Source organism: Lathamus discolor, chromosome 1 (genome assembly GCF_037157495.1).
Source record: "Lathamus discolor isolate bLatDis1 chromosome 1, bLatDis1.hap1, whole genome shotgun sequence".
In the NCBI taxonomy this organism is placed as follows: domain Eukaryota; kingdom Metazoa; phylum Chordata; class Aves; order Psittaciformes; family Psittacidae; genus Lathamus; species Lathamus discolor.
Genome location: NC_088884.1, coordinates 158,736,184 through 158,752,944, shown reverse-complemented (window position 1 = coordinate 158,752,944; position 16,761 = coordinate 158,736,184). Strand labels below are relative to the sequence as shown.

At 35.7% G+C, this 16,761-nt stretch overlaps 1 protein-coding gene across 1 annotated transcript; it reads right to left on the bottom strand.

Moving 5' to 3' along the window:
• Positions 1–3,082: 3,082 nt before the first annotated feature.
• Positions 3,083–10,483, bottom strand: SPON2 (spondin 2). Its single transcript, XM_065661176.1, has 6 exons — positions 9,854–10,483; positions 8,831–9,056; positions 8,248–8,471; positions 7,789–7,980; positions 6,546–6,720; positions 3,083–4,110 (listed from the first exon to the last, which is right to left on the bottom strand). Exons 1-6 carry the CDS (start codon positions 10,019–10,021, stop codon positions 3,932–3,934), a joined length of 1,164 nt encoding a protein of 387 aa, XP_065517248.1. The 5' UTR covers positions 10,022–10,483; the 3' UTR covers positions 3,083–3,931.
• Positions 10,484–16,761: the final 6,278 nt, after the last annotated feature.

Below are 16,761 nucleotides of genomic sequence, written 5' to 3'. Positions count from 1 at the left end.
CTGTAGGGCTGCTGGACTTCAAACAAACCAAAACAATACAGCCTCCAAGTGATCAGGTTGTTATGTAGCATACTGAAAGCTTTTTGTCTCAGGCATGCACAGTACTTCTAAATTATGACAGGCACAACTTCTGTATGCAACATCCCATTAAACAGGATTCAGCTGACTTCAGAATTGCTGTATCAAGTACTAGATTTATTTTCTGAACACGTTAAATATTGTCATGAATAGTCTGAGTTATTTTTTTATGTTGTATCATTCGTGACAGAGCAGATGTACTTAATTACCTGGGACTTGGAATACTATGAAATGGGATTATTTGCCTTCAATACCATAAGTTACTCTCAGATCTTTTCTTCGCACTCCAGTTATGTCCTACTGGGAACAGTGCTCATTCTGCTCTGTGATCAGAAAGGCTGCCATACACTTTCTCTTCTCTTCTAGATAGGCACATATTAGTTTCTGTGACCATGCTAAACTTAGGGTATTAGGGTATTAGAACTGTTTTTCAATGAATCCAAGACTCTCCCTCCCCAAAATGATCTTTAACAGCAGACCCTGTGCCATTTCGACAATTCTCTGCAACTTGGTGGATGACATTGATTGGATAGAGCTGGCCCGTTTGTAGTGTTCGCTTATATAGCATAGAGGTGCCCCGCTGATACAGCTTCTCCTCAGTCATGGGAACAAAAACTTACCTAGGAAAACAGAACAGGGCCTCAAGCAGCAGTTAGTAAGTTTGTTTCACACACACACACACATGCTGGTTATCCATCCCAATCATTTTAAAGAAGCTGGTAGAACAATATGTCTGACCTCTCCTTTAGACTACCTAAGGCTCAAACAGGTGACATTTATGGTATGGTACCGGCTTTTCTATTCAGTTCAGTTCCATTCCTAGATCACATCAGTCCTTCCTGTACCATGACTTATCTACAATATTGCCCTGCATTTTCCTTAGCGTTAACCAACAAGCTGCCGTATTGGATGTTTGCAGAGAAGCCACAGCCCATAAAAAACACAAATATATATGCAGCTTCATCTGACATTCTTAGAAACTACTAGACAATAGGAAGAGCTTTCATGTGTTCACAGCTAGGTGACCTTAAATTCCTTAAGGTACTGGACAAGTTGTTCTCAGTAATGAAGTACCCTATCCCACTACACAAACCAATTTGTAGTTTATGGTAGGACCACAGTTCAAGTCTATGGTGACTTTTTTGCTGCTACACTTACCTTTAACCACCTCTTCCATTCTGCAAGAATATCTGCCAATGCATCAACTCTGGTTCTACCCTATCCCACTACACAAACCAATTTGTAGTTTATGGTAGGACCACAGTTCAAGTCTATGGTGACTTTTTTGCTGCTACACTTGCCTTTAACCATCTCTTCCATTCTGCAAGAATATCTGCCAAGGCATCAAATCTGGTTCTTCCTACAAAATGCTCTTGCTAATAAAACTGTCTTTACAAAGCTATTTCAAATTTCCTCCCAAAGTGTTTTCTGAGATTAGTTTAACCCAGGAATTAATTTACCTATTTCCTTCCCTAAATCTGACATATTTAGGACCACAGTGTCTTGGCTGCCAGCCATCTGTAACACTGAATGCAAAGGAAAAGGAAGAGCTTCTCAGTGTTTCTTCACTGTCCCAAATTTTTTAAGACAAATCCGAGACTATGCTGAAAGTAAAAGCTACAAAGGTCTATCCATATTCACACAGGGATCACGTATCTCACCAATCAGTTTAATTGAGATGTGTTATTAGAAATGTCTCCATCGTTAGAATGTGTTTGACTAGAACTCACTGTATCCGCAGTCTTGCCAAAAAATGTCTCTATCTCTAATGTTTGCAAAGGCAATACCTGGAACTGTATTTATGGCCAAACATTATACAGCCACAAGGGCACCCTTAATGCCATATTTACCAAGGTCTCCTGTAGTCACTGCTTACAAAAATCCCATATCCAGGTAACTAACTGGACAGGAAACTTCTGCTTGAAGGAATAGTCATGTATGTAAAAACTCTAAAACAGAAAAGTTACATATCACTAACTGGACTTTCCTGAAGTATGTTAGTTTTTTTACATATTCAATTCCCTTTCTACTCCACCCCTCTTCTCATTCCTTCTCTTTCACTGTCCTTTGGGAAACGTGGCTTCAGGGGTAGAGTGACCACTGGGACTGATCCACTATTAAATCATGTCTTGCAGGACTGAAATACTAAATTCAGGTCATGTATACAGTAAAAAAAAATGGCAATGCTTAAGTTTTCTGAGATGATGATAACCATTTAGCTATACAGTAAACAAATCTAACAGCAAAGAAAACATAGAACGAATAAAATTAATATAAAAAGAAGAAAAAAATTTAAAAGATGGAGAAATTAACTAAACACAAAATACGAAAATGATAGTGTAGTAAAACTATTTCCATTATAGAATGGAAACAGAGGAACCTGAAAAAAATAGGTATAATAAAAAGAGTAAGTGAAACCATTTTGAAAACCAGGCAACAGTGGGAATCTGAAGAATGCATGATGCATAAGTTCCTATACTTAGCTCTAACAACTGTGTGTTTATCAGCATTTGCAGGAACAACTTAGTCTAGTCTGATAAAGTTTCAAATTTCTTTGGGTCTTTGCTAAGACTTATCTCCTGAAAAAAGCATATAGAGAGAACCTTTTACATGTTTCAGCCCTGCAGAGAATAGAGTGTGCTCCTTTCAATACATAATACATTTTCTAATATTGGCATATTCCAAAAAGAACCAACTCAAATCATCTCTCCTGTTCAATATCTGTACTGTATATGTGTAAAATTGCAGTGTGCTGTAAAAGTTTTGTGGCCTGACTGTAAACATATTCTTTTGAACAGCTATTCCAAAAGTCTTTTCCTCATTGTTAACCACAACCCTTTATAAGCCATACGCTACATTCATTGTGTAACAGTTATTTGAGCATTAAAATTTGCAGTCGGGAACATTTTCAGACATACTGTGTTTGTTATATCTGTGTATACCTTAATTTTATATAATATTATAACACTGGTAAGATTAGAACGACACAAATAGCAGCAAACACTTAAAGAAACAAGGACACATTTACTGCATATATAAAGATGATATCATTTATGGTATGGTCAACAGTGTTAACTTTGAGATAGTTGTCTTATAAGGGACACACACCAACAATCAGTTAGGTTTTAAATCTCAGATAAAACTTTTAATTAAGTTCAGAAGTTATCTACTAGTATCCACACTTCTGATTTTTCTAGTAATTTTGTTGGTCGAATGTCCTCATAACAGATATTCTTCTCATTCTTGAGAGAAAAAGACATTTTCATATATTCCTAAGTCTCAAGGCAAGCTTACTCAATTATACTATTGTCTTAACCACCCTGCAAACATCTGATCATTCTGATTTATGTAGGTAGTTTCTGAAGAAATGCATGTTAAACACATCGTTTAGAAAGACGACAACAATGCCAATAAATTATAAAAACATAATTTAGAGACATAATTAATGTCTAGGTATAAATAACTGTAGATCAACAAATTACAGTATTTAAGAACGTTATAGTTTATATTTTGTCACTGAAAGGTTTTTACATGTGTGAAGTATAATCTTTCCAAATGTCTTCTTTTCTGCCACTAGAGGGTACTCCAAGAACTTACAGTATATTTATAGCAAGGATTTATTTGGGGGTTTTGGTCTGTAAATGATCAAGTACTTTTGTCACACTAAACCTTAGGAATTTAACCCTTCAAAATCTTGATATTAAACAACAGCTTTCAAAATCAATCCAATATACCTTTTCAGCAAAATAGTGCAGCATACCCAGATTATAAGGAACACTGACTGACATGTAGTTGAGATTTAGTTAAACTTATTCTACTTTTAAATTAACTAAATTATTATCTTTTCTTTATTTCAGATACAATTCTCCGGTTCACATCCTATTTCTTCATCCAGATTTGGACAAGGCATTCCATTGTTGGCAGGCTGAAGAAGTACAAAACGAGTTCTGATCTTGGTCCCTGTCTTTCTGCAAATACCTCTACAGAGACCCCAGGAAGACCATTGTGACACCTCACAGTCCAGTGGTGTTTCTGCAATACACACAATAAACAGGTAACTTTACATAAATTTGTACTTATGTCAAATACATAGTTGGCAGAGCATTAAATGATCAAATAATGTTTTTTCTTGTACAAAAATACATGTGACATTAGCAAAATCCATATCCCACAGACAAAAAAGTCTGTTTTCAGCTCTTAAGCTCATCAACACTGTTGTTATTATTATTGCAGTCTGCAGACTGTCTGAGGTAACACGTAAGTAGTGCAGTATATTATCTACTGAATTGAAAACATAGAATTCTTATCAAAGAAAACTGTGCTTTAAATAATTGTATTCAAAAGATTGCATTAAAAAACATTTACTATTGATTTTGTTACTCATTTGCCTTTGCATGTCTTACTGAAAACTCTGGGATTAAAGGTTTTCTCTAGTTTATTTAGGTATATTTACATTTCTTTGCAGATAGATACTGTTCTTACAGTTGTTCATGTAGAATTCCATTTAACATTTTTTCCTATTTGCGTCAGGATTAGAGAAAAGTCACATTTTTTTTATCATTAAGTCATCTTGCTATTGTTTGGTATGTACACTGCAGTTCCCTTTGCCAATAAAGATATTCTGTCACTAGAAGCTTTTTAATGCTAAAAGGGATTTCAATACAGTTTTAATTTACTGCAAAAATAGAAGTCAGAAACTCTAAAGTGCTTTTCATAATCTATACTTCCATTGAAAATATCTCTCATAAAAATATAGGTGACTATTCCTTAGCAGGTTAAATGAAAACTTTGCTTGACATAGGAAATTGCATCAAAATTGTATTACAGCATCTGTGGGTAAAATAGGTGTGCACAAAACCAGCTCTAAATGCAATATTATATGTGACCTCTGGCACAGATTTCTGGTAGTACAGTGGAACCCACTATCTCTTCAGTGACCACTCATTCCCATGTTTCTATAGGGAATGAGGGGGACAGTTTGATCTTTGGTAATTAAACCTGTCTTTTTGATTCTGCAGTATGTTTTTAAATAGACTGATTTGCTGGTTATATAGAGTAAAATGGGGATCTATGATTAAAAATAACTTTTGAGATATCATACTTTAAATGCATTCTTTTAAATTTGTATCCTAAAAAGGGCCAGATGTTCCTTTCAAATGCTGCAGGAAAGGCATGACTAAAAATGAGATATGTAGCACTCATTTTGAATATAATGTGTTTAGTAATAGAAATACATTTAAATGCTATGTATGGCAATGGGTGTAAACTGGAACATAGGAAGTTCCACGTTAACATCAGGAAGAACTTCTTTACTGTAAGAGTGACAGAGCACTGGAACAGGTTGCCCAGGGGGGTTGTGGAGTCTCCTACACTGGAGATATTCAAGGCCCGCCTGGACAAGTTCCTGTGTGATGTACTGTAGGTTACCCTGCTCTTGCAGGGGGGTTGGACTAGATGATCTTTTGAGGTCCCTTCCAACCCTTGGGATTCTGTGATTCTGTGATTCTGTGATTGGTAGAGAAATACATTTATTAAAGTATAAAACATGCACTTTTAACTGTGTGGGGACTGAGTTTAATTTTGCTGACTGTGAGGTGACTTCAGCACAGAGCTAGAGGCATGTAACCTTCAGACATCCTGGAGAAGCTTTTGGACATGGCAGCTCTAGGAAAACACTGGAGATTTAGCCTTCTGTTGCCTCACAAGTAGTATTTTGGATGTCAGTCTTATTATTAACCCTTCTTATACTTTGTAAAAATCAACTAGAAAAGCGTAATGAGAAAATCTCAGTGGACACTATCCAACTGCTACCTTTCCCTTCGAGCAACTATTATGTTAAATATGTATTTATTAATTTGGAGATTTGAAAATAACCCATAAAACTGATTTGAGTCCATAGTTTATCTTCCTACCTAAACAAGATGGTTAGACAGTATTTTTAAGAAAAATGACAGAGAACATAATTTTTGCTCTGAGGGTGTATGTTTCTATCACAAATATGTCCTGATCAATTGAATTATATCAATTCTTATTGCACATAACCATCAAACCCTCTGACCTGGAAAAAGACAATAGTTACTTTGCTTGGTCAACATGTAGAAACTTAAGGATGAATATTTACTTCAAAGTTGCAAAGAATTTTGAAACTCTGATTCTGATCAGTATTTCTCATAAAATTCCCTGATCTATGCAATACTAAGGCTTGAGAAGCACTTATTATGAATAGAACCCAAACCATTGAACCATAGCTCAAATATGCAATCCTTATTCCCCAGTTTTTCAGGAATTCTCTTTTGTCAGCTGTCTTGGTTTATTTCCCATGGGTGAGTCTGGACACTATTCCTATGCAAATACGAGAACATTCTGCCTAATCACCTGTTTCATCCATATCGCCTGCCAGATTTCCATATATTTTCTGAATGAATGGGAATAACAGAGTTGAGCATATTGAAGAACTAATCACTTACCTAAGACAGTGTCTATTACTTCGTTGCTTTTAGCTGGAGGATTAATAAAAGGTGCAGAAAGACCCAGCTGGGTTTTCTTCAATTTCACCATCATTACTTGAGCAATAGGTGGCAAAATTTTGAGTTTGGGATAATAAAATGAGTTTGCTGGGTGGCTTGGAGAGGAACAAGTGATCTGTCAAACAAAAAGGAGAACCTTGAAGAAACTATATCTTACTAGTAAGAAGATAACTGTAAAATCATGTTTATACATCATACTAATATTTTTAAAGTAAAATTAATATTTTACTTAATGCATATAACCAGGTTATATGAACCGCAGTTCGCGTAACTACTGCTGGTAATACTAGACTTTTTGTGCATAATGCTCTGAGACTAGGAACAATGAACTGTGCCAATCTTTCATAGAGCACTGCAGTGGGAGGTACTGAAACCACAGTAATGTACGGAATGGTTTGATGGAAAGAAAGAGATGTTATTACAAAGAAGAATACAGGAGTATCATATAGTACTAGGTAAGCTATAGCAGCTATCATGTGGTTCTAGAAGGTCAAATGTATTGTTTTCCAGCTTCTCGATCCTCTTATTAGCACAGCATTTGGCTACAGAAAACCTTAAAGAAAGGATTAACCGAATGTTTACAGTATTTAAAACATTTGAATCAAAATTCTTTGCTCTCCATCACCCTTAAATAACAAAAGCAAAGTATGAGGCATATAGAGTATCAAGCAACAAAAGAGATTGAAAGTGGGGTCACCTCAGTAGTGATGAAGTTCTCCTCTGCTGTCCCTTAGCTCCTTTCCCTCAAGTGTAAGTTTCAGGTTTCAGCAATGCTTTTAACTGAAGACTCCTCCCCACATCAGTATTCACTACTAAGAATTTTCCTGTTTAGATACATATTTAGGAATGCCAGGACTTTTGTGAATACTTTTATTTTCCTGGTGGTTAATGAATTGTTAAAAATGATATAAACATAGTCAGATTTTACAGAAAACCTTTAAATGTAGAGCCAAATTTTCGTGAACCATCTGCATTATCTAATAAATTTGAATGATACAGAAAATAAACAAAAGCAGTAGGATTATCAACTATGTAATAAATCCATATAAAGAGAGCATCAGCATTCTTCAATACCGAAATCAGATTCTCAGGGGCCTATTGTGTTATCATAGGATAGTTATGTTTTAGAGGGGGGACTCAAAACATATAGGTATTAAGTGCTAACCTGTGTATATACACCTACCTCTGTAACTGTGTCCTGTGGAATAGTGGCAAAGTTTGGAGAGGAAAATGTGAAACCACTGTCAGTTCCAGCATCATATGGAAATAGGTCTACTGATACTTCTTCCATCCAGTGGTTTCCTTCACAGAGATTTAGGCTGTCAATACCCACAAACCAGTCGGGGCTTGGAACAATTCGTACCACAAATGAAACCTAATGAAACAAAATGATCCATCAGGATTGCATCACTTTTTTTTTTTTTTTTTAATGCTCCAGTCCTGCTTATAGTTATTTTAAGTTAAAAATTTTGTAAGAAATGCCATTGTAATCTTTTACTTTATAGAACCTGTACAGTGCTCCCTTGCAATGTCACATGGTTTTTAGTAGCTCTTTGCATTACATTATTCCTATGAGTGAGAATTCAAATACTTATTTTTGGGTGCTAGTGACATAAAATAAACTTTCAAAATATTTACTTACTAAGGGATGTCTTGGATGCACTTCTAATTCAGTAGAGGTTTGTCCTGTACCACTGGGAATGGCAGGAGCAGAGAAGATTCCATGTACACTCTGAATTTTCTCTCCAGCTTCTTCTATTTCTTTCATTAATACCCATGCTTCACCCTTTTCAGCAAAATCACGGACACCATTGCTGGCATATTCATTTTTTTTCCACATGCTGTAGTCAGAACTATGAGTAACACCTATTTGAGTGAATACATGGCATGACATAAAAGTCTGGTTTAGATTGTCCCTATTTATTCAATTTCTCTGTTTTATTTCTGAGGTTAAAAAAAATGTGTATAAAAATGAGTGAACACTAAAACATTTGGCTTATCTCTGTTTATTTCAGCTGCAGCAAATTGAATACAGAAGTCAATTGAAAACAGTTGTGGATTTTTGAAAGCACTGTGGATACTTCACGTGTCTGCATTTCATTCTTAATAACTTGGCTATTTTTTTCCTTTTTCATTTGGTATCTTAAAATTGACTGTTAAGAAATAAAAAGATCACAGTGGTCAAAAGATTTATTTGTTCTAAAAACTGGGCATACTTCACTTACCTAGCATTGATGACCACTGTGCTGGGGGCCTATAAAGTGGGTACTGCTTAGGGAAAGCAGTCTGACTCCATTTCCCTGTGAAGATTATGCTGTATTTAGCAAGTTCGTCCGTTGTGCAAATAGAATCATCACCCACAGGCAAGCTGCTGGCATAACCTAGTATTGTTACAAGTAATGTCCAGATAACTTTACAGGAGCAGTAGACAAACGTCAGGTTTTCCATTCCCTTCCACACAAAGAAGAAAAAAATATGTCAGCAACATTAGTCACTCTAAACTCAAAATTGAATAACAGTTACCTAATAAAATGTAATGTACCATAAGTTATAACAAAAAAGAAAGCATCTGAAACACTAAAAACTGTTCAGCTTCTAAAAATATTGTTATAATGCTTTCAGATTTGATCTTTTCAACGCTATATGCTACAAATCTCTAACCCTACCTGAGACAGGAGTTTCTAATGAAAATAAAAATATCTTAACCTTGCCCATAGTCCTACCACTGAGAAAAATCTGTTTCTGATTTTCTTTTGAAATCTTATTAGAGTTACATCTTGAATTAATTAGAGTAGCAACTGTTTCTGTGGAAAACATTAGTGGTATATTTATTCTTCTAAAGATTAAATTGCAGGTTCCCTTGCCAAAAGAAATGATTTATTTTAAATTTGTGTTCTACAAGGGCTGTTTTATGGCATAACATTTAAAATCAAATGCATTTCATATTTATATAAATTACCGTGCTGTCATAGCTTGTGTATTTAAAAATACATTGTAATTCCTTCAGATTGTTTAAGCTACACAGTTGTTAAAAACCAGTATTTTTTAAAAGCTGCTGTCATAGGTTGTGCAAATTTTGCTTTTAAATTAGTATGGCAATTGTATCAGACTGCTGAAATCCAGCAATTGTTTAAAATAGCAGCCTTTAAAACTTAGTTTTAAAAGCTTTTGTCCTTTGAGAAAACTACACAAATACAAGTAAAACACTAAGAACGTATTAATTTGTAAAAAGAGCTGTGAATACTCACTAAATATTTCCTCTGGAGCACTGGTAGGGGGAGAGCACCTGCTTTTGCTGGCAGCTGAGTTGCTCTGCAAGAGAAGACAGTAGGAGTCTTGCTATTTATGCCTGAAGAGGGTCCTTTTGGTCCAACAATTATTGCAATCTTTACACTTTCCAGGTTTGCAAAAAACATGCCATCTTCTTGTTTGCAGGCTTTTCGGGTTCACTATCAGAGGTTTCCTGCCTGTCAACTGGTCCAGGTTCCTATCAGAAGGCTGTGATGCCGAATAGACGAAATGCCTTAAAAAAAATACCTTGGATTCTTAGCAACAGTTTGAGTTTTCTGTTGCCTTTACAGTTCTCTGCTCTGATTAATGCCTCCAAGCTATACAAATGAACTGATTCCAACGCTGGAATAGTTCTAGTGAATACACTTTAAATGAGAAGCATGTTTTCTTGTAAGTTTTATTGTCTGACAGATGCTCCTTCCAAACATTTACAGAGAGCTTGCTCACCCTCACACACCATATGTATGTGTTCAAATAAAATGGGTGAGGCAGCTAAAAAAGTCAAGAGGAAAAAAAAAAGAAGTTACATTTCCTAATTGCACATATTCACAGAGACTGTCTCTGCTGCAAATATGAATTAATCTGAAGTAGTACAGTGTATATTTTTGTGTCCTACAGTACCGTATGCTGGATGATGAAAGGGCTCTGTAACACTGTGGTTTCTTTGGAAAGAGTGGTTTTGGGAAGCTCTGAGATTTTTCTTAGCTGTCTTCAGAGTAAAAACCCCAAATAAAAATCTTATTCTTGCAGTGAAATCATACATCCTCTGTAGCACAGTACATATACTTATATCACCAAAATTAAATTTTCTATGAAAAATTATGTATAACATAATGACCCAGTTAAGAAATAATGTTTAATATTGATTTTAAATTCTTTTCCCCACCACATTCCAAATAAGGGGAAAGAGGGGGGTTGTGCCATGCCTATAAGGTTAAAAAATGCTACTGGGGCTGGTCAGCAAAAGAAGTTAAGTTCAAAAGTTTAGAGTGAATTGTGAAGAAAGTCTTTCATAGGATTTTCTTTTGAAACTGTGAGGAACGTCACTTAAGTAATTCCACAGATCTCCAATAGGATGGTAGAGCATATGGAAATGAGCAAACCAAGCAACACAGTAGTTTTTTTCAGATGAAACTTCTAGGCCATCACAGTTATATGTATATATATATCTTAAGTGACATGCTGTGGTCCACCAGGAGGGTGTTACCAAACCAGATAACTTTATAGGCACTTTGCTGCGGCATTTTAACTGGAAACTTATCCTTCCCTTCTGCCCCTCACCGCATGGTAAATCAAGAAGAGCCAAAAGATGAATAAACTAGGATGTGCGAGTGGAATTTCCATTGATTATTCTCCTGGCAAATGGAATTTATAACAAGTTTCAACACAAATTGATTCAGCACCCATAACCACAATTCCTATGTATCATGGATAGATTATGGGAATTCTGTGGCAGATTAAGCCATGTAGACATGGACATGCCCTTTATTTCCAAGACTCCTTCCTCCATCCTGTGTTAATGCAATGTTTTCCATAATTTATTTCTGTACCAGGAGCCAAACTCCACTAAGAAAAAGAGCAAAGAGACTTCATGGATACTTTTATCCAGTTCTTTGAGTGTTTGTTGAAGGATGATATTTGAACTACATCCAGCTCACTTCCTCTTATGCACAGAATTCCAGATCCATGGGTTCCTTAGAGAACTAAGTGTTATTTACATAAGTGGGTGATCTTTCCCACCCATGCAGCTACCTAGAGGAACTATAAAAGGTCCAACAAGTTTTAATGTATATTGCTCAGAGCAGTGTTAAAATTACTTGAGGCTTACTTACTTATTACTAAGTAGCTTTAAACTTCAGTAGGCTTTGTCGCTTACCGTCTTAATTAGTGAACGAGCTAAGTTCACATATTGAAACATACTGTGACACTTTCAGGACAACACTTAAATTGAGAAAAAAGCAATTAGTTCTGGATATAGCAAGGAGCTATTTAATATATCAGTCTAGCCTTTTCCTTTCGAAGAATAATTACTGGCAAAAGGCACATCACCAGATGAGATCATTCTGGTTCCATGACTACATGTTATGAATGTGTCCAGGCACAGGACAATACATGCAGGCTGCATAATTTGGCACAGATATTATAAGAAAAACTTACTAAATGATGAAAGAAACTGAATCACTGGAAGTCATTAACTTGGGAAGTCGTTTGAGGTTTCTAAGTACAGAGTAGACAAACAAATATCAAAAATCACAAAAGTTATAGTTGATTCTTCCCTTGGAACAAGAATGCATCATGTACGACCATCCAAGAGGTTTTCCAGTCCTACAATTCTTTCTAACCACTTTATCCTTCTTCTAGAGCTCCATTACTCCAACTTTGTGAGGTTATCATAGTCTTCAACATCAGATATGCAGTTAATGGAATACATAGTCTGAACACAGATCTACTGAGTCTAGGTAATTTCTTTTCCTACCTTACTGATATAGGAATAAGGTACTTCAAAACTTTTTAATCTGAAAACTAAAGAGGGATTCTTTCCTCAAAGACTTCAGATACTTGCAGGGGAACTGTATTCTAGTCTTTATTCTTGTTCTCCAATGATGTCCAAAATGGAGATTTTCTTCCTTGCCATTCCTACACCATAGCTTTCCCTGTTTACAATGATGGCTCTACCATGACAGGTTTCTCAGGATTAATACCTTCAGGAGTTACAGCCTCATTCTTCTGTTTGTTGGATTCATAATGAAATTGTCGGACAAAATACTAGTTGTAAATTTATTTAATTACCTTCTAGCCTCTCCCCACCCCCATGGCTGAATGAAGAGAATACAGAAAAAAATAAAGTAATACTGAGTAATGGTGTCAGAAAATACTAACTTGAGGATTCCCAGCCTGATTTCTTTAAATAGAACTGTGTTAAACATAATCAGTCTCTGACATTGTGATGGACATCAAAACTCCAAACATATCTCATAGATGAGAAAAAAGAAAAAGAGAAAACAGAAAAAAAAAAACCAGATTTCCACTCAATGGACTACTTTCATGGCTGGGAAGCCACAGATGCCAAATTTCTGTGGGCCAGCAGCTGGAGAAAAAAATTGCTGTGGGATCAGAATCTATGCTTACATTCCTTCTTCAGTTATGATGTCCCATTAAAAAGCAACTGAAAACTCCTGGAAAACTGGAAAAAATCTTCCTTTAAAAAAGTCTACCTACATATAAAAACAGACTTTTTTCTTTCTCTTTTACAGCAAAATAAATCTTGTTTTTCAAGTTTGTGTCTCTTCAGGTACACCTATTTTCTATCCACATGCATACCGCTGTAGACCTTGCATATTTAGGGACTAGGCATAGAAAGCTTGCTTCACTTAAGCATCAGTGCTAAAGTGTGCCTTGTGTTTAGTTTTACTTGCAGTAACATGCAGTTTCTTGTCAGTAAGTCTTACAGGCTTTACTTACAGGCTTTAGCAAGATTCACAGAATGAAAGCTAGAACATATAAAACAAAAGTGGTATCCATATATTTTGGGCGTTAAATAGCATTCATAACTTTGTCTAAAATATTCTGTGTTTTGCTAAGCAGAAATAATTAACAAGCAAACAAGGAGAAAACCCTACTCAAAAATATAACAAAATACTCAATATGTTGATTTTTGAATCTTTTACAATGTACCAAAACATTTATAAGACCATATTTAAGCAACCATACAGGAATATAGCACTTTAAAAGGATGTAAATTCCATTTTGATTAGTCAGAGAATAATTTAACCTTTTTTCTGGTAAGCAACAAGATTGGCATGAGTTATGACTTTTCCATTCAAGTGTAGGACTGAGAGAAAAGAGGTTTAACCAGAATGATTGCTTTGAAGTTAGTTTTGCCACCTTTGTTCAAAATGGAATCTTCAGAAATTTTGTATGTGTATTCCTGAAGTATTACCACACATTACAATTTTATTAAATTAATTTCCATTTTGCTGGTAAAGAGTATATATGGAACTTTGATATTCACAGGCTGTTTAATATGCTTATGACTAGCTAAAATCTTTTGTCTATCAAGAAAAACATAACATTGTATTACTAAAGAAGGATTATATACCCATACTTTCTCTCCTGTAGTTACCATGGATACACATACGATTATGGACACTCAGCAATGCCAAAAGGTTTACATGCAAGTCAAAGCCCTCTGAGCTTTAAGTTGTAAAATCTCAGTACCAGAGTGGCAAGCATCAGAATACTTTAGTATGGAGAAATTGTGGTGTTGTCTTGGAAGCTCCTATAAAATAAAGCATTTACAAAATCAAATAAAGCATTCCCAATTTTGGATGGTACAATAGAAGTGAAGGCAGCTTTAACCTCTGTTTATCTTTTGGGACAAAAATTTAGTTTGTAGATTAAGGTACCTAAAATAAGTACACACATACGAACTAGATATGTAAACTACCACTATATATAATGGAAGTCTAATAAACCATCAATAGAATCTAGAAAACCTCTTAGCTCACCCTTTAATCCATACCTATATTTGACCAAGTGAATAACTGATTAGTTATTATGAGAGCATGGAGTATACTCTGTCTCCACTAACTGTATTGATAAGTTCTCCATTGATCAGACACCTAGCTCTCATGTAAGCATACACACGTAATTGATTCAGGCATCTGGGGCTGAAGGGGGGGAAGGTACATTGCTCTTGATTTGGTGTGTTTTTTACTTTCCAAGACCAATTTGATGCTTTCTTGGCCTTGTATAAATGTCAGTTCTTTATCTCTGTGGCAACACTGTAGGAGACCACCCAATTATATTTCTAAAGTAGTAACTCTCAAGGCCACTCTTCGCTTATATTATTTCCTCTTTCGGTCAGTTTTGTCTGTTTCTCTCCTATTTTTTTTTTTTTTCAATGGTCTTAAATATATTAAACAATGGCTTTGGAGTTATTAGAGTTACAGCTTTAATTCGTGTGAATAATGAGGTACTGTAAAAATATTAATTGATCTTTTCAGGGAAGTCATCCATAGGACCTTGGGTGACATGGTCTAGTGTGAGGTGTCCCTGCCCCTGGTGGGAAAGTTGGAACTGGATGATTTTAAGGTCCTTTCCAACCCTAACCATTCTAAGATTTTACGATTCTATATATCACAGTCTGCACATCGCTCTAATTCTGTAAAAGATCCACCATCTGACACCATAGCACAGCATCTTCTCCCTGCCCTGGTACAGGTAAGGAATCAATGAAGATTTAAGGGTAGCATTGGAGTACTAAGAGCAGTGGGCACAACTTGAAGCAAGAGAGGTTCAAACTGAATATAAGGAAAAACTTTTCCACCACAACAGTCAAGTGGTGGAGCAGTCGGCCCAAAGATGCAGTGCAGTCTCCTCCTTGGAGACTTTAAAACAAGACTGGATAAAGCCTTGAGCAACCTGATCTAATCTCAAAACTGACTCTGCTTTGAGTAGAAGATTGGACTAGAGACCTCCTGTGGTCCCTTGTAACCCGAAGTATTCCATGATCTTATATTATGAAGAAAATTTGTTTCTGACCTCATTCCAATGCTTCATGTATCATTAAAAAAAAACCCTCACTTGCCTAATAACCTCACAGGTTCTCTCCACATCTGGGATTTCTCTTTCATAAGTAATACCAGGAATGTAATTGCAAAATTAAGGTTTATAAAGGAGGTGGATGTAGAGCTGATTTCTGTGGATGACATGAATACGCCGCACGATGGAATTCAGTGCGGAATTCCCTGAGTTGGCACCAAGGAATACCTCTCCAAAATCAAGTCACTAAAGTTAAATTAACATGGTGAACCTGGAGTTAATTAACTGACTGAGAAATGGGATATATAAATTCAGAAACAGGGTAATGCAAACACAGCTGCTTCTTTTGAGTTTTGAGGAAAGTTCCATACAGTTATCCCTGCACACTGATCAGCGGCAGCAGCTTCCACAGAGGTGTTTGTGTGCTTGTGGAGGATCTCTGTATGAAACACAACTAATTCTGTAAGAAATAAATGCATGCCCACAAAGTTTATTATGGGAAACTTCAAGTCTTCTGTGACCCTCCTCACAACAAGTAATATTACCAGGCTTCTTTTACAGTCTTTTAAAACAGTTGTGAAGTAAATCCTTAGCAAGTGGATATTCTTAATTAACAATATTCTTATCACTATGCTGAAGAAATCTAATAGCCATTCTCATTTAATGTCCAAAGTTGGACAGGGCTTTGGGTGACATGGTCTAGTGTAAGAAGTCCCTGCCCATGACAGGGGGGCTGGAATCTTAAGGCCCTTTCCGACCCAAACCATTCTCTGATTCTGTGATCTAAAACATTTGGAACTGGGAAGTTATCATAGAGACATTGTGCTGTATATGGAAATAATTGTTTTGTAACTTGGCTGTAAATATGCCCCAATGCACAGAAAGAAACTTTAGACAAAATTACCAACCCTGAAGCAGAAAAAAAAAAAAAAAAAAAATCAGTAGCTTTCATGACATACATACCCAAGAGCACAAAAGGTCTTAAAAGTTATATAGACCAGAAGAAACAAGACTATTAAATACAAGACATTATTGTTTCTGACTACGGGCTGGTATCTCTTGTCTACAACAAAACAGTTGCCCTTCTCCAGAAGTAATGATTGAATTAAAATGTTAAATTCACCCTCTGCTTTTCAGCAAAACTCAGGGGAATGTGAACTGTAAGAACAAATTTCTTCTAAACGAGTATTCTTGCCAGTATTGCAGAAAGTGATATTATATAAAGAAAAAAAAATGTTTGCTATTTGAAATTGAAGAAAGCTGCTGTCAAAATAATGGTTTATATAGTTTCTTGTAATTGTTATTGTTGCTTCAAATCCCT

Excerpts from the sequence above, each read along its gene's own strand:
- SPON2 (XM_065661176.1), bottom strand. The coding sequence starts at position 10,021 with ATGTTTTTTGCAAACCTGGAAAGTGTAAAGATTGCAATAATTGTTGGA. Across the intron at positions 8,472-8,830 it reads ACAGTGGTCATCAATGCTAG|GTGTTACTCATAGTTCTGAC; the intron begins GTAAGTGAAGTA and ends TCACTCAAATAG. Across the intron at positions 4,111-6,545 it reads AGTAATAGACACTGTCTTAG|AAACACCACTGGACTGTGAG; the intron begins GTAAGTGATTAG and ends TGTGTATTGCAG.